General features: G+C 37.8%; 1 protein-coding gene across 1 annotated transcript in view; it reads left to right on the top strand.

Annotated features, from left to right (window-relative positions):
• Positions 1-15742, top strand: part of HACD4 (3-hydroxyacyl-CoA dehydratase 4) — a 44671-nt gene extending 28929 nt beyond the window's left edge. Inside the window, exons 6-7 of the mRNA XM_066368258.1 lie at positions 10120-10245; positions 11108-15742. Of these exons, the coding sequence (XP_066224355.1) occupies positions 10120-10245; positions 11108-11190 (209 nt within the window). The 3' untranslated portion in view covers positions 11191-15742. The remainder of the gene's footprint in view (positions 1-10119; positions 10246-11107) is intronic.
• Positions 15743-18723: the final 2981 nt, after the last annotated feature.

Below are 18723 nucleotides of genomic sequence, written 5' to 3'. Positions count from 1 at the left end.
AAGTCTATTTTATATATTTAGGTGCTCCTATATTAGGTGCGTAGATATTTATGATGTTTATATCTTCCTGTTGGATTGCTCCCTTTATCATTATGTAGTGACTTTCTTTATCTCTTTTTATAGCCTTTGTTTTAAAGTCTATTTTGTCTGATATAAGTATTGCTACCCCAGTTTTCATTTCCATTTGCATGAAATACTTTTTTTTCCATCCTTTTACCTTTAGTCTATGTGTATTTTTTGTTTTGAGATGTGTCTCTTGTAGACAGCATACATATGGGTCCTGTTTTCTTATCCATGCAGCTACTCTATGTCTTTTGATTGGATCATTTAATTCATTTACATTTAAGGGTATTATTGATATGTAGTTGTTTATTGCCATTTTGTTCTTTAAGGCTATATTCCTCTTTTGCTGTGTACTTTTCTCCCTTTGTTCTGTTTACACCAGGTCCCTTAACATTTCTTGCAGCTTTGGTTTGGTTGTAATGAATTCCTTGAGTTTTTTTTTTTTTTGGTCTGGGAAGTTTTTTATTTTTCCTTCAATTTTAAACAATAGCCTTGTTGGATAAAGCAGTCTTGGTTGTAGGCTCTTGTTCTGTGTTACTTTGAATATTTCTTGCCATTCCCTTCTGGCCTCAAGTGTTTCTGTTGAGAAGTTGGATGTCATCCTTATGGGGGCTCCTTTGTAGGTGATAGCCTTTTTTTCTCTAGCAGCTTTTAATATTTTCGCTTTATCTCTTAGCTTTTGTATTTTAATTATGATGTGTCTTGGTGTGGATTTCTTTGTGTTTCTCTTTCATGGAGTTCTCTGTGCTTCTTGAATTTGTGCGACATTTTCCTGCCTCAACTTAGGGAAGTTTTCTGCTATGATTTGATTGAACAAGGTTTCTAACCCTTGTTCTTTCTCTTCTTCTTCAGGAACTCCTATGATGCGGATGTTGTGTCTTTAGATTGTCACACAGCTCTCTTAGAGTTTCCTCAGATATTTTCATTCTCTTTTCACTTGCTGCTCCGCTTCCGTGTTTTCAATTATCTTGTCTTCTAAATCGCTGATTGAATCCTCTGCTTCATCTAGCCTGCTTTTTATTGCTTCTAGTGTAGTCTTCATTTCAGATATTGTATTTGTCATTTCTGAATGGTTCTTCTTTATATTTCAATGTCCTTTTTAATACTTGTTATTTCTTTATTTATATCCTCAATGTGACCTTCCATTGTTGTTCTAAGATCTTTCAGCATTCTAATAATCATTATTCTAAACTCTGCCTCTGGTAGTTTGCTTATAGCCATCTCACTCAGCTCTTTTTCTGAGGGCTTCTCTTGTTGAGTCATTTGGATTACACTTTTTTGTCTTCTCATTTTGTCTGTGTTGCCCTGGACTTCCCTGGCTGGGACCTGGGGGAGATCGTTGGGGGTCACTCCTGTGCCTGGTTCTTATCCACTATTTGGGAGCTGCAGGTTATCCGCATCTTGTGGCTATCTCTGCTGGGTCCAGGTGCCGTTGTAAATATCAGCTGCACTTCTAAGCTTGCTTTTATCTACTGTTGGCCTGGGAGAAGTTACTTTAAAAGTTCAAGTTCCCCTAAACTCCACTTTCTGTTGTCTTTTATTGCTGGCTACTTGTTGGGCTCAGTACTGTAATTCAGTGATTTGGTACGGTATTAGATGTGGTCTACTTCTTCACCTCAGGTGTTTTTCTAACCAGACATTTTAACTCCCGTTTTGTTGTCTCTCTACTCTGCCACCGCTGCTGTTGCTTCCCGGGGCTTTTGGGCTCAGGTGCTGCTGGGTCCAGCCCACCTCCGTGACTGCCGCAGGACCCCGCGTGCCTGCACACCTGCCTGGACCACCTCTGGGATCGCCTTCATTGGCTCAGCTCACAGCGGCGGCCTCTGGGATCACCCGTGCTCTCTCGGATCTCTGCCGAGTTCACCCGTGCAGATGTTACTGCTAGGGGCGTGTCCATACCCTAAGCAGGTTATCGTACCACCTGATTCCTGCAGTAGCTGGCGTGACTTCCACCGTTGCTGGCAGACTCGCAGGCGCGCTTCCCCACTCAGTTGCCACTGGGCCTCCACCTCTGCTGGCATCATTGCCAAGGGCACACCCAGCCCCTGGCCGGTTTGCGCGCCGGGCTCCCTGCTGCTGCCCCACCCTCACTGGTGGGCTCACTCATGCCCCTGCGCTACCACTCCATTGATTCTTGGGCTTCCAGTGTCTGCCTAGGGCGGGCCACTCAAGGCGCAGGGGTGTGCACGAGCCCAGGCTTCCCCAACAGCTATGGCAGTGCCGAGGTCCGTGGGCCGGCCTGCACGTGCTCACTCAAACTGCAGCCACGTCCTGCCGCCTCCGGCCTGTCTGCCCCGGCAAGCACTCAGCAGTGTGGTGGGGTGGCGTAGCTTAGACCTCTGTACTCCCTGTTTGTGTCCCTAATATGGCACCTGGTTCTAAATGCCTTTGTTTTAGCCAGGGTAGGGGAGCCCTGGGTGGACCCGCACTTCCTCTCCTTTGTTGGTGATATTGGTTCACATTAAATTTAGGGAGTGACTCAGCCCAGGGGTTAGGGTGTCCTCCTGAAGCTCTGGAAAAGTGGCTGTGAGCGAGGCTCTCTGTGTAGTTACTTTAATACAGAGCCTGGGTCTGAGAGTCCTGCCTCCTCTCAGACTGTATCCAGGCTTTTTTTCTTAGCCAGATATTGTCCGTCAGCCCCTTCCCAGCTCCAGGGCTCTAGGTTGGGATTCTGGTTTTGAGGATAAGGACTTGCAACTCCCTGGACAGCCCTCCCCTTCGTGTAAATTCCTCCCAGGCACCACATAGTCCCTGCAACCTGGGAGCAGGGTAGCCTTCTCCGCTTCTCTGCCCCTCCTACCAGATTCAGCATGGGTTCTTTGGTGGTCCTTGGTTGTAGAATCCTCCTAGTTCAGTCCAAAATTTGTCCTTCACAATGAAGGTTCTCCGATTTAAGTTGCAATCCACCCTGGCTCTGGGAACTGGGAGTTGGTGTGTCTGCCTACTCTGTGGCCATCTTGGCTCCCCTAAACAATTAGTTTTGATTACATGTTTTTCCTTTCTTTAACCAAGTGAAATTCTAAGTATCTTAAATTCTAATTCTGAATAGAGTATTTGTGGTGGCATAATTTTATATAATAGGAATTAATCTTGAACAGCTGAATTACAAGCTGAGGAGAGCCATTCAGTCAGCATTAGGTCATCAAGACATACTTAGCAATACATTACTTTGGTGAATGAATGCCTAGACCTCTTTTCTTTAACTTAATTGTGCAATTATTTGATTGATGGTTAGATTATGTTAGATTGATTAAAGTTTCTACTTGAAAAGAAAATTTAAAGTTTTAGCTATTTCTTTATGTGAGGAAAGACTTGCATCACCTTTAAATATGGAAGATAGCAGTAATTTAAAAGGCCTAACAAGGCTTGACATTTGTAATTAATTTTTACCTAGGAAGTAGAGAAAAATTCTGTACTCTATAAGTTCAGCACATTATTTATTCAGATTTCACTCATTATGTTTCACCTTCATTTTGTGCTAAACGAATGAGAATTGGTCTATGTATTGCCTTTTAAAAAAAAGTCATTTTTCACCATGGCTAGTTGGCTCAGTGGATAGAGTATGGCCCAGCAATCCCCAGTCAGGGCACACATGAGAAGTGACCACCTGATTCTCTTCCCTTCCCTTCCTTCCTTATCTCCCTTTTCCACTCCTGCAGCCAGTGGCTCAATTGATTTGAGTGTTGGTCCCGGGCACTGAGGATAGCTTGATTTGTTGGAGCACATCAGCTTCAGGTGCTAAAAATAACTCAGTTGATTCGAGCATCAGCCCTAGACAGGGGTTGCCAGGTGGATCCCGGTGGGGGCACATGTAGGAATCTGTCTTACTATCTCCCCTCATCTCACTTAAAAAAAATATTTTTCAATTATAGTGGACATACAATATTATATTAGTTTCAGGTGTACAACACAGCGATTAGACATTTATGTATCTCGTGATCGGCACTATAGGTCTAGCACCCATTTGACAACATACATAGTTATTAAAATATTATTGTCTATCTTCCCTATGCTCTATGTACATCATGTCCTCATGACTATTTTTATACCTGGTGATTCAAACTTAGTCCCTTTCACCTTTTTCATCCATCACTCTAGTCCCCCTCTCATCTGGCAAGCATCAGTTCTGTGTATCTATGAGTCTGTTTTATTTATTTATTTTTTAGAGTCCACATGTAAGTGAAATCATATGGTATTTGTCTTCATCTGATTTGTGTCACTTAACATAGTGCTCTCTAGGTCAATCCATGTTGTGGCAAATAGCAAGATTTTATTCTTTTTTATGGCTGAGTAATGTTCCACTGTATGTGTACAAAAATCTTTATTCACTTGTCTATTGATGGATGCCTAAGTTGCTTCCATTTTCATTATTGTAAATAATGCTGCAATGAACATAAGGGTGCAAATAACTTTTTGAATTAGTTTTGGATTTCTTTGGATAAATACCAGAATAATTGCTGGGTCATTAGGTGCATATTTAATTTTTTGTCGTCTCCATGCTGTTTTCCACAGTGGCCATACAAATTTGCAGTCCCACTGAGTACACCAGGGTTTCATTTTCACCACACCCTTGCCAACACTTGTTTAGTGATTTGATGAAAGCCATCCTGACAGGTGTGAGGTGATACCTCATGGTAGTTTTCATTTGCATCTCTCTTATGATTGGTGGTGTTGAGCATCATTATATGTGTCGTCCATATGTATGTCCTCTTTGGAGAACTGTCTATTCATGTCCTCTGCCCATTTTTGAATGGAATTATTTATTTATTTTTTTATGTTAAGCTGTATTAGTTCTTTATATATTGTGGATATTAAATCCTTATCAGATATATAATTTGCAAATATCTCCTCCCATTCAGTAGGTTGCCCTTTCATTTGTTGATGGTTTCCCTTGCTGTGCAGAAGCTTATTAGTTTGATGTAGTACCATTTGTTTATTTTTGCTTTTGTTGTCTTTGCCCTATGATACATATCTAAAAAACATTGCTACGGGAAATGTCAGCATTTATAGTCTATGTTTTCTTCTAGAAATTTTATTTTTCAGATTTTACATTTAAATCTTTAATTCATTTTATTTTTGTATATGGTGTAAGAAAATGGTCTTGTCTCACTTTGTATATCTATGTGTCCAGTTTTCTGTCATCATTTGTTGAAGAGACAAGTCTTTACCCCATTGTGAATTCTTGCCTCCTTGGTTGTATGTTAATAAACCATATGAGCATGAACTTATTTCTGGACTTTCTATTTCCATTGATTTATGTGTCTATTTTATGCCAGTATCATGCTGGTTGATCACTTTAGCTTTATAGTATAGTTTGATATCAAGGTAATGTGATACCTTCAACTTTATTCTTTCTTAATATTGTTTTGGCTATTTGGGATTTTTTTTTTTTGGTTCCATATAAATTTTAGGATAATTTCCTCTATTTGTGTGAAAAATGTCATTGGTATTTTGATTAGAATTGCATAAAATCTGTAGATTGCTTTGGGTAATATAATATTTTAATGATGTTAATTCTTCCTATCCATGAACATGTTTTATGCTTCCACTTGTTTGTATCTTCAATTTCTTTGACCAGTGTCTTATAGTTTTCTGAGTACAGGTCATTTACGTCTCTGGTTAAATTTTTCCCCAGATATTTTATTCTTTTTGTGCAATTATAAATGGGATTGTTTTCTTAATTTCTCTTTCTGATAATTTGTTATTGTATAAAAATGCAACCAATTTCTGAGTATTTTATATCCTGAAACTTTATTGAATTCATTTATTAGTTCTAATAATTTTATGGTGGATTAGGGTCCTCTGCCAATGATGAATTTTACTTCTTCCTTTCCAGTTTGGATGCCTCTTATTACTTTTTCTTGTCTGATTGTGTGGCTAGGCCTTACAATACTGTGTCAAATAAAAGTGGTGAGATTTGACATCCTTGTCTTGTTCCTAATCTTAAAAAGCTTTCAGCTTTTCACTGTTGATTATGATGTGAGCTGTAGTTTGTTATATATGGCCTTTATTATGTCAAGCTCTGTTTCCTCTGTGCCCACTTTGCTGGGGTTTTTTTTTTTTTATCATGACTGGATGTTGGATTTTGTCAAATGCTTTCTCTGCCTCTATTAATATGATCATATAATTTTAATTCTTCACTTTGTGTATGTATCATGTTAACTGACTTGTAGATACTGAATCAAATTGCATTGTAGGAATAAATCTCACCTGATCATAGTGTATGGTCTTTTTAACGTATTACTGAATTTGATTTGCTAACATTTGGTTGAGGATTTTTACATCTATGTTCATCAGGGATATTGGCCTTAAATTGTGTGTGTGTGCTGTCTCTTTGTTTTTGGTATCAGGGTAATGCTGGCCTCATAAAATGAGTTTGGGAGATTTCTTTCTTCTATTTTTTTAAGAATACTTTGAGAAGCATAGGCATTATTTGAGTATTTGGTAGAATTTACTTGTGAAGCCATCTGGTTCAGAACTTTTGTTTGTTGGATTTTTTTTTTTGATTGGTGATTCAATTTTGTTACTGTAGTTGGACTATCCAGATTTCCTGTTTCTTCATGATTCTTAGATGATTGTATGTTTCTAGAAATATATTAATTTCTTTTGGATTGTCCAATTTGTTGGCATTTTTTAACATTTTCTTTTAATTCTTTTTTTTTTCTGTGGTTTCTGTTATTTCTCTTTTCTAACTTTATTTACTTATTTCCCCATGAATAAGATGCACCCTTTGAAAAATCTGGGATCTAAAACTGGGTGCATCTTATATAGTGGTTGTACATTTTTTTACCTGCATTTCCCACTTCTTTGCGGTTTTTGCACTCATTGTTGAAGACAGTGATTCGTCATCAGACACAGATGAGGACAAGCTAATGGATGGGAATTTTGACAGTGATGAAAAGTTGTATAAATTTTGTTATGAATAAAACTTGAGTTCAATAACTTTATGTATTACATATTCTTTTTCAAATTTTGGGTCCCAAAATTAAGGTCTGTCTTATACATGGGAGCATCTTATACATAGGTAAATATGGTATTTGGGCCCTTTTTTCCTGATGAATCTGATGAAAGGTTTATCAATTTTATCTTTTTAAAGAACTAGCTCTTGGTTTTATTTATCTTTGCTATTGTATTTTTACTCTTTATTTCCTCTTTGATTTTTATTTCCTTCCTGCTATTCCTTTTGGGCTTTTTCTTTTTCTACTTCTTAGGTGTAAGGTTAGATTGAGATTTTTCTTGTTTCTTTTGGAAGTAGTATGAATATCTCTTTAAACTGCTTTTGCTATCCCATAGATTCTTGGGTCATTATATTTGCGTTCTCATTTGTTTCATGCTATCTTCTGATTTCCTACTGGATTTCATAGTTCTCACTTATTATTTAGTAGCATGCTGTTTTAGCCTTGTGTGTGGGGTTTTTTTTTTTAACTTTCCTCAGGTAATGATTTTTAATTTCATAATGTTTTGATCAGAGAAGATACTTGATGGAATTTCTACCTTCTAAAATTGTTTTAATTATTTATTTATTTATTTATTTGTGTGGCAGAGACAGAGGGAGTCAGAGAGAGGGACAGATAGGGACAGACAGATTGGAAGGGAGGGAGATGAGAAACATCAATTCTTTGTTGCGACTCCTTAGTTGTTCATTGATTGATTTCTCATATGTGGTTTGACTGGGGGCTACAGTAGACTGAGTGACCCCTTGCTCAAGCCAGCGACCTTGGGCTCAAGCTGGTGAGCCTTGCTCAAACCAGATGAGCCCATGCTCAAGCTGGCGACCTGGGTCCTCCACATTCTAGTCTGACACTACATCCACTGTGCCACCGCCTGGTCAGGCTACCTTCTGATTGATACTTTTTTATGGCCGAACATGATCTATCCTGGAAAATGTTCCACTGCATTTAAAAAGGATTTTAAAAGGATATATATTGTCCTATAAATATCTCTTGAGTTCATCTGTTCTAATGTTTCACTCAAGGTCACTTGCTTTGTTGATTTTCTGTCTGGATGATCAAACCATTGATTTAAGTGGGTGTTAATGTCCCCTACTATTTTGATGTTACTGTCAATTTCTCCCTTTATGCCTGTCAATATTTGCATTACGTATTTAGGTGCACCTACTTTGGATGTGTAGATGTTGATAACAGTTATTTTCTCATTGGACTGATTCCTTTATTATTATAAAATGTTGTTCTTTGTCCCTTGTTATAGCCTTTGTCTTAAAATCTATTTTGTCTCATAAATACAGCTATTTCACCTATTTTTTGTTTCCGTTTGCATTAAATATCTTTTTCCATTTCTTCACTTTGTCTCTCTATGCCTTTTGATCTGAATTATAGGCAGTAGTACATGTGCAGGTCTTATTATCTATTCAGCTACCCAGTGTCTTTTGATTCGAGAATTAGTCAATTGACATTTAAAGTAACTATTGATAGGTATGTACTTATTGCCATTTTATTATTTTTTTCTGATTTTTTTTCCAATGGAAGAGATCGTATTATTTTCTTATTTAGAAATGATATTTAATGGGGTGATATTGAGCAATAAGAGTACATAGGTTCCAGGCAGTGGCACAGTGGATAGAGAGTCGGACTAGGAGGTGAGGACCCAGCTTTGAGACCCTGAGGTCACCAGCTTGAACGCGGGCTTATATGGTTTGAGCAAGGCTCACCAGCCTGAGCCCAAGGTCACTGGCTTGAGCAAGGGGTCACTCTGTCTGCTGTAGCCCCCTGGTCAAGGAACACATGAGAAAGCAATCAATGAACAACTAAGGTACCACAACAAAGAATTAATGCTTCTCATCTCTCTCCCTTTCTCTCCCTTCCTGTCTGTCCCCTACACCCTGCTTAAAAAGTTATATATAAAAAAAGTTTTGCATGCATTTCATTAGCAATATTGTTTGTAATTCTTTCTTTCTTTTCTTTTTTTTTTACTAATGTCTTTATCTGGTTTGGAATGACTTTGGAAACAGTCCTTCCTTTTCTGGTAGGGCAACTATATGTGCTAGTGCTGCAGAGCCCTACTAGCTCTGCATTTTCTCCTGGCGGGACAGCCCAACATGCATGTGCAGCAGTCCCCACTATCTCCACACTTTCTCAGGAAAGGACAGTTCTGCTTGCGAGTACCACAGTGCTTGGCTAGTTCTGCACTCTCTCTGGGTGGGGGAGCCCCACATGTGTGTGTAGCCTAGTGGGTGCGTACAGCAGTGCCCTGCATATTTGCTAGATTAACTTCTGGATGGAGGGGCCCTGGGCATGCATGTGATGGCACCCTTCTGCTCCTGTTGGAGCTAGCTCCAGGGGTGTGGCTGGGGACCTGCTATAGCATCATACCGGTTGGCCAGAGACCCTGGACAGAGCTCTCAACCACTATCCAAATGCAGGAGAAACAAACAGTGGCGCTCACTGGTTCCTCTAGTGCTGGAAAGTTTTCTCAGATCCCAGACAGCTCTCACGGTTCCCCAGCCTTCTCTATGTGGTCTCTCTCTCTCTCTCGTTTGTTTTGAAGAAACTGTGCAACTGGACAAGAGTTGTCTCTCAGAAGGAACTGGTCTAAATATAGGCTTATATTCTATGTGTTCTTGGGAAGGGGTGAGCTCAGCATCTTCCCACCCAGCAATCTTGGAACTGCTTGCGAAACCAGTTACTTTATTGCAGAACTTTTGAGAATTTCTACTAATGTGTTTAGTGAAACTCCAAGAGGAAAATAACAGCAGCATTTTCTAAATTTGTTCATTTATCAGCCACCCCTATTTGTGGCTAAGGGGAAAAGTGGTTTGAGATATCATTTGAAGAAACATTGTAAACTATTTCTTAGTTGGCAGAATAAAAAGTAAGTTGGACAAAAATTCAGCAAGTCACACTGCTATAATGACATTGCCAATTTAATCATTCAGCAGATTTCTATACAAAACTGTAGCTTTCGCTAAAGGATTCAGCAATTGTCACAAAACTGTCATTATCAAATTTAAATATTTGTCTACTGTGCAGACATATATACACATCCCTTAGTAAGTTAAGCAGAGGAATCTCCATGATTCCATCTTTTTTCTTTAAACAGCATTTGCCATCTATCAGTCGCTGCCTTATTTTGAATCCTTTGGCACTTACTCTACAACGCTGCCCTTCGACTTGTCCATCTATTTCCCGTATGTGCTGAAGATATATCTCCTGATGCTCTTTGTTGGTAAGTGGCTTGCTGATTTGGTTTTGCATTCTTCCTGTGCTTTTTTGGGGTGTGTTACTATCTACTTTAACAGAAAGGGTTACAAACATAGGAAAGAACAAAGAGGAAGCCTGATACAATAAATTAGATTTTGTTAGTAAAGCACCTAAAACTTATAATACTTTTTTTCAAGACATCACAAGATCAAACAAATAAGAGATAAACCAGAAATGTTTTACTAGCAGAAAATTTAACTGCAGTATGTATGAAATATAGAATTTGACTATAGACAGGTATCTACAAAAGAATAATCTAGATGTCAAAATCTGCAGCCTTGTCTATTTCTAATTTTTCCATCTATATTTATTTGGCTTTCGGTTTGGCCTTATGTGCTAGTGTTTCTGAGCAGGCAAGTGGGAGAAGGTGCTAAAGACTCAAGAAAATGTATGTAACAAAACTTACAGCTGAAAATATTTGATCGATTTTTTAAGGTTTCATTATTACATTTTAGCTTCTTAAGCTCTAAGCTGGACATCCCCGATATAATGATTACCTCTAGAAGGTAACGACTATCAGATATATAATATATAACAATGACATGTAAAAGAGAAGACAGTTGTGAAGCATTAAGGGAAGTGGAGAGAGATACCTTAAAGAAAGGCAAAAATTAACTCCTTGCAATGAACAAAATAGTAAGATAGAGGGGTTTGCTTTCCTTCACTCCTGCAGAAAAACTGGACACTTCTTCAAACATTCCTTCTCTGAATCTCCCTTACAAGTCTCATTCCTGAATTCCAGGCAGCACTCTGACCATGTTTTAAAACTATGGTCCTTTCCAAAGAATGGTTAATCAATCTTTCTTCCCTTTCCTTCCTCATATTAGGTATGTATTTTACCTACAGTCATCTTTACTCAGAAAGAAGAGACGTCCTCAGAGTCTTTCCCATTAAAAAGAAGAAACTGTGAGGGACACATTCTGATGCGACAAGAGAAAAACCAGGCTTGTGGATTCCACTGCAATAAACACAATACAGGAAGCATTCTGGTGGAAAATGCCTAGTACTTGACAAAAATCCATGACATACAATTGCACGCCTCCCCAAACTTGAGACTCATCACCGCAATCTGTGATTCTCCCACGGTATATTTTCTAAACATATACTCTCTAAACACTCTTTCTCCAAAGCTGTGGATTCTATACAAGTTGAATTTATATTGCATGAAGCCTGATTACTTTCCTATAGGGGTAATGAGAAATAGATTAACTGGAATAGATTCAATTAAATTGAGAAACCAAAGTTATTAACCTAAATTACGTCTATTTGCTTCTATTTCTTTTCACTTCTGAATTCCCGAAGAGCAGCAGAGCCACTGGAGGCAGCGATGTGACAGAGGCTCTGCAGTTGTCCAGAATAACACTTTACAGACCGATGTCACCATCCCAGGGGTAACACTCACCTTAAACATCAGACACTTAAAACAGTAAATATTTTTCTAAAACCTGAAAGAATATTCATTCATAGTACACAAGTTATTTTTGGCTTGAATGCCTTAAAAGAGGACCCCGATAAAAACAAAATATGTAGATCTTTGGTAAATACACAAATGAATGCTCCACATTCTTAAAAATATAATCAGGCCATATATAACTTACAGGGATATAAAAGACACAAAAATATAGTAAATCATTTAAAGGAGGTAAGAAAATTAAGAACTAGTCATGTTTCAGATCATTTATTACTGAATTACTATTGCTAATTACTTTAATGCCATATATGACATCACTTATAGTTTTAAAACTGATCCTTTCTTTGAAGATTTAAAAAATATGTGAATAACAGACCAATAAAAACATTTTTGAACTATTGGTATATCATTCACTTTTTTGGAAAGAATTATAGAATCTTATTATCCAGAAACTATATAAAAAGGGTACTAAATATTTTGTTACATGAGAACCAGGAAGTAAAAATGTAATTACAAAAAAATGGCAACCTTGTACCACTATGTAAAACAATTGAAAAGAAATAATTGAGCATTAATAAATCAATATCTTTATAAATTTAATGTCATATTTAGAATTTTAAAATAAGTATTATTTTTAAAAGTTACATTTTATTTTGCTTTTAAAGTTGGTTATTTACTTCTAAATTTAAAAAAATTTACTGAAAGCTTTAGTGCGCAAAGAGAACAGATTCACTTTACAAACCTTAGGTAACTTAGTCTGTCCGGCTTCCTCCCAACGAAGATGGCTACATACAGACAGTGCTGTATTATCCATCTAGAATCACTACAATGAAAATGAAGAACTAGAGAAACTACAATTTATTGGGTCATTATAAGAAATTAAAGTTTCATTACTAAATAATACTTTAAGTTTTTAAAGCAAAATACCTGAGGAAAACTTCTCTTCATAAAATAGAAGACCAGCGCTAGCTGGATAGTTTCATTGGGTTAGAGCATTGTCCCGAATTGCAGAGGTTGCTGGTTCTGTTCGATCCCCAGTCAGGCACATACAGGAACAGTTCGATGTTCCTCTCTTTCTAAAATCAATAAACATTAAAAAAAATCTTTAGGAAAAAAATAGAACCCCCCCCCCCCAAAAAAAACAAACAACAAAAACCCACAACTAGTAAATTTATAATTATGGTAATTTTGAAATAGAGGTGAGGACTGACAGTAATTTGAGATATCTACAACAATTGTAACATGAAACGATCTGTAATTTCCTATGGTGACACACAATTGTTAGTATTATTGAGACTGGTTACTTATATTAAAAGCTAAATACTAAATTTCACTAGATTAGTGAAAATAAAGACGTACTTTCTTCTCCCACTCAAGTCATGTTCCCCAAGTTAAGAAATCAAGAGAGTAACCATTTAGTTAACTGGATGTTACCAAGACTGCAAAGTTTATTTCTTTGGTTATCTATTTTAACTCTATGCCCATCAAATCTTTATTTTGTTCAGTGTAGTCAAAGGCTTAGTTTCTCAAATCTAATTAATATAGGTGAAAACAGGAATGTTTAGATATTTTGAAAGCATAAGATATAACTTTTAAATGATCTTCCTTTGGAGTTTAAAATGCCAAAAATTAATTACCTGAAGTTCCAAGTAACCCAAGCAAAGGAATGGTAATCATAGCATCAGTGCCTCTGGTGCTGAGGAATAAGAAAAGTAAAACTGCACCAAATCAAAACTGCTATGGAGAATTTACTTCATCAGTCAGCAAAAGTTTCCTGAAAAATACATTTAAAAAAAGCCAAAAGCAAAAGCAAGAAAACCTCACCCCCATGCATAGTATCAGAGTCCTTGAGCTTTTCCTTTATCAGAGTCATTGAATACCAAGCAATGACAAACATGTTCCAAGCATATTCACTCAGATGCATTTTATTTTACTGTGGTATGCTTTTCAGAAAACACTCTTACCTGGTTTTAGCTTTGTATTTAATAAACAGGTTAACCTGAGTAGAATGAGTTGATCTCTAGTCAGCTGTATACACGTGCCTATGTTCACTCAAGAAACACTTTGTGTGTACGATGTGCCAGTCACAGGTCAGGATGATCACACCTTTACCAGGCTTCCTGCAAACAAGTTTGTTATTATAGAATGTACCTTACTCTGCCTATGTTGAGCAAATTGTCACATATAGGAACCTGTTTTTTCCAGGAGTTGAAGTAGCTACAACATCAATATCTACCATATTCAGTATTTCCCCATATATAAGGTGCATCTTTTATTGAAAAATTTGGGGTCCCAAAATTGGGTGCATCTTATACAGTGGTTATATATTTTTTACTTGCATTTCACACTTTTTCATGCTTGTTTTGTGCTCATTGTTGAAGACAGAGATAGGTCATTAGACACAGATGAGGACCAGCTAATGGATGGGAGTTTTGACATTGATGAGGAGTTGTATGAATTTTATGACGAATAAAACTTGAGTTCAATAACTTTATAAAATACATTTTTTTTCTCCAAAATTTGGACCCTAAAATTAAGGTGCGTCTTCTACATGGGAGCATCTTATATATGGGGAATATGGTAAATCTTTCTCTGGAGAAACTTACGTTTAAGTTTATGTACAAAGACAACAGCTACATTTAATTGCCCCTAAAGTATTATATTAAAGTGATTTAAATAGAAATGATCTCTCCTTTCCCCAACACCTTACTATCATTTGTTTATTTTTGTTTTGCAACATTGTTTTCCTGTGTTTGGATAATTTTTACTTTCTTCTTCTGGATCCAAGTGATTTGCTAATTTGGACTTGGTACTTTTCTCCAGGTCACTTATTCAAAGTAAGTCCAGGGAGCAAAAGTCACAGAATGAACCAGGGTGCCTGGTTAAAATGCAGAGTCCTGAATCAGAAGTTTTGGTAATGGGCCCAGGAACCTGCATTTTGATAGGCTCTTCAAATGAGCCTCTTGTACACTGCTGTCTGAGACCCACTGTTTTTGAGTCTAACGTCAGCTTTGGACAAAAATTGCTAATAAGAACTATTTAAATAAAAGCCAACATACAATGTAGTTCCATTTTTAGAACTGAGATGAGACCCTGGTGGTTAGCTTAATGCAGTGTTTTTCAACCAGTGTTCTGTGAGACATGGTCAGGTGTGCTGTGGGGAAATTAAACATGGGTCCCCAAACTACGGCCCATGTGCCGGATACGGCCCGCCGCCAGCCGCCTCCATCCGAACATAAACATTCCCCTCACAATCCCTCCAGCTATCAGCGACAGGAAGAGTGGAGGCACAGGAAACACTCACTGACCAATCACCTTCTAGGATTCATCCTGACCACTAGCAATGAACCAATAGTAGGCCACCTCTCACCCACACCCAGGAAGGTCCCGCTCAGGCTGCTGCATACTTGTCATTGTGTGGCCGCGGCCAGTAGTTGAAGCTGCTACTCTTCCCCATGGTCCCGATTTCTAATCCTGGTCAGGACTGGAGGTAAACGTTGCCACCACTAAATGAAGCCTCAGCCTCAGCTGGTTATGTCTATCCTGATGGTATATATAGATATTTTACCTTTTTCTTTTTAAAAGAGGCCCCGCAGAGGGTGATATACAATGCATCACAATGTTATCAAACTTTAAAGCTAAAGTTTGCTCATCTTCCTTGGGACAGTTTTTGGTTATCTGTTGCCAAGGAGTTCCCCATTCTGGCCAACAAAGCTATTTTGACATTGCTCCCGTTTTCAACCACATATCTATGTGAGCTGAGCTTCTCAAGCTTGACTGCGATAAAAACTAAAAACAGATGTTGAGCATTTTTTCATATGCCTATTGGCCATCTGTATGTCCTCTTTGGAGAAGTGTCTATTCATTTCTTTTGCCCATTTTTGGATTGGATTGTTTGTCTTCCTGGTATTAAGTTTTACAAGTTCTTTATAAATTTTGGTTATTAACCCCTTATCAGATATATTGTCAAAATATGTTCTCCCATTGTGTAATTTCTCTTTTTATTCTGTTCTTGTTGTCTTTAGCTGTGCAAAAGCTTTTTAGTTTGATATAGTCCCATTTGTTTATCCTGTCTTTTATTTCACTTCCCTGTGGAGATAAATCAGCAAATATATTGCTCCGAGAGATGTCAGAGAGCTTACTGCCTATGTTTTCTTCTAATATGCCTATAGTTTTAAGGCTTACATTTAAGTCTTTTATCCATTTTGAGTTTATTTTTGTGACTGGTGTAAGTTGGTGGTCTAGTTTCATTTTTTTGCAGGTAGCTGTCCAATTTTCCCAACACCATTTGTTAAAGAGGCTGTCATTACACCATTGTATTTCCTTACCTCCTTTGTCAAATATCAGTTGTCCATAGAACTGTGGGTTTATTTCTGGGTTCTCTGTTCTGTTCCGTTGATCTATATGCCTGTTCTTATGCCAGTACCAGGCTGTTTTGAGTACAATGGCCTTGTAGTATAACTTGATATCATGAAGTGTGATACCTCCCACTTTATTCTTTTTCAAGATTGCTGAGGCTATTCATGTTCTCTTTTGGTTCCATATAAATTTTTGGAATATGTGGTCTATATCTTTGAAGTATGTCATTGGTATTTTAATTGGTATTGCATTGAATTTATAGATTGCTTTGGGTAATATAGACATTTTAATGATGTTTATTCTTCCTAACCATGAGCATGGTATATGCTTCCACTTGTTTGTATCTTCCTTGATTTCTTTTATCAATGCTTTGTAATTTTCCGAGTACAAGTCTTTAGTCTCCTTGGTTAAGTTTACTCCTAGGTACTTTATTTTTTTGGTTGTAATTGTGAAGGGGATTGTTTCCTTAATTTCTCTTTCTGACTGTTCATTGTTGGCGTATAAAAATGCCTCTGATTTCTGAGTATTGATTTTATATCCTGCCAATTTGCTGAATTCATTTATCAGGTCCAGTAGCTTTTTGACTGAGACTTTAGGGTTTTCTATATACAATATCATATCATCTGCAAATAATGATAGTTTTATATCACTAATCATTAGAGAAATGCAAATTAAAACCTCAATGAGATATCACCTCACACCAGTCAGAATGGCGCTCATCAACAAAACAACACAGAATAAGTGCTGGCGAGGATGTGGAGAAAAGGGAACCCTCCTGCACTGCTGGTGGGAATGCCGACTGGTGCAGCCACTATGGAAAACAGTATGGAGATTCTTCAAAAAATTAAAAATCGAACTGCCTTTTGACCCAGCTATCCCACTGTTAGGAATATACCCCAAGAACACCATAACACTGTATGAAAAGAAGAAATGCACCCCCATGTTTATGGCAGCATTGTTCACAATAGCGAAGATCTGGAAACAGCCCAAGTGTCCGTCAGAGGACGAGTGGATAAAAAAGCTTTGGTACATATATACTATGGAATACTACTCAGCCATAAGAAATGATGACATCGGATCATTTACAATAACATGGATGGACCTTGATAACATTATACGGAGTGAAATAAGTAAATTATAAAAAAACTAAGAACTATATGAATCTATACATAGATGGGACATAAAAATGAGACTCAGAGACATGAACAAGAATGTGATGGCAACAAGGGGGGGTGGGGGGAGGGGGGATGGGGCGAGGAAGGAGAGAGGGGTTAGGGGAGGGGAGGGGCACAAAGAAAACCAGATAGAAGGTGACAGAAAACAATTTGACTTTGGGGGAGGGGTATACAGCACAATCAAATGTCAAAATAATCTGGAGATGTTTTCTCAACATATGTACCCTGATTTATCAATGTCACTGCATTAAATTTAATAAATTAAAAAACAAACAAAAAAACTAAAAACAGAGAGAGACTGAGAACTGTTGAGGAAGAGCTTCGTGTGTGTCTTTCTACCATTCCTGCCAGGATATCCCTTTTGTGTTCATCGAAACAGGCCCAGGTTTCACACTAAGTGAGTATAAATACATTTAGAAACTATATTATTAACTATATGTATAATATGTACTGTGTTAGAGTGTCATTTTGTGTCATTTTAGTAGGTGCTGTGCCCCAGGATTTTGTAAATGTAAAAAATGTGTCACAGCTCAAAAAAGGTTGAAAATCACTGGCTTAATGGATAGAGTATCAGCCCATGGATCTGGAAGCCCTGGGTTCGATCTCCAGTCAGGGCACACATGAGAAGTGACCATCTGCTTCTCTTCTCCTCCCTCTCCTCCTCCTCTCTCTCTCACTGCCAGTGGCTCAATTGGTTCGAGCATTCATCCCAGGCACTGAGGATAGCTCAGGTGGTCTGAGTGTTGGCCCCAGGCACTGAGGATAACTCAGTTAGTCTGAGTGTTGGCCCAAGTCATTGAGGATAGCTCAGTCGATTCAAGCATCATCCTCAAATGCCAGGTGGATCCCAGTCAGGGCACATGTGGAAGTCTATCTATCTCCCCTCCTCACTTAAAAAAAGGAAAAAAAAAACCCCTGAGACAATTGCATTCTTTCTGCTTAGCTTTTAAACATATTACAAATGAATTATAATTAATCTATGCTAAGGGTAACTGGCATTTTTAATAATAACCTTTATCAAAGGTTAGTCATTTTTATATAAAAATTAATAAAAGTATCCCATAATCATTAGATACATGTAGCTGCTCACTGTGTACTTACTTTGTGGTATGCAGCTGAACCATGGGGTCCTGTGAGAGACACTGTAGTCTGGGGGTAAGAATACTGGTTTTGGTTTGAAATCTAGCTCCAATATTTACTTACTGAATGACTCCCTGAGTTCCAGTTTCCTTAACAGCCCAAAGTGCTTGTGAAGAGCAAACAAAGTATAGTAAATTGAACCTCTGTAAATCATAAAGGGCTATACAGGAGTAGACAACTTATAACATGTTTCCTGGATGCTTATTTATGGTTTACTGATATTTTTTGAACATAAGCTTCATGAGGACAGAAATGTGACATCTTGTTCATGTTATACTACAGAACCTTGTATAGTGGCACATAGCAGACACTCCCTAATTGTTCTGCAACCCTGACTTTATAGATTACTACTAGTACA

This window comes from Saccopteryx leptura, chromosome 2 (genome assembly GCF_036850995.1).
Source record: "Saccopteryx leptura isolate mSacLep1 chromosome 2, mSacLep1_pri_phased_curated, whole genome shotgun sequence".
NCBI classification, from domain to species: domain Eukaryota; kingdom Metazoa; phylum Chordata; class Mammalia; order Chiroptera; family Emballonuridae; genus Saccopteryx; species Saccopteryx leptura.
Note: the sequence above shows the minus strand (reverse complement) of the source record. Positions and strands in the feature narration are given on the sequence as shown.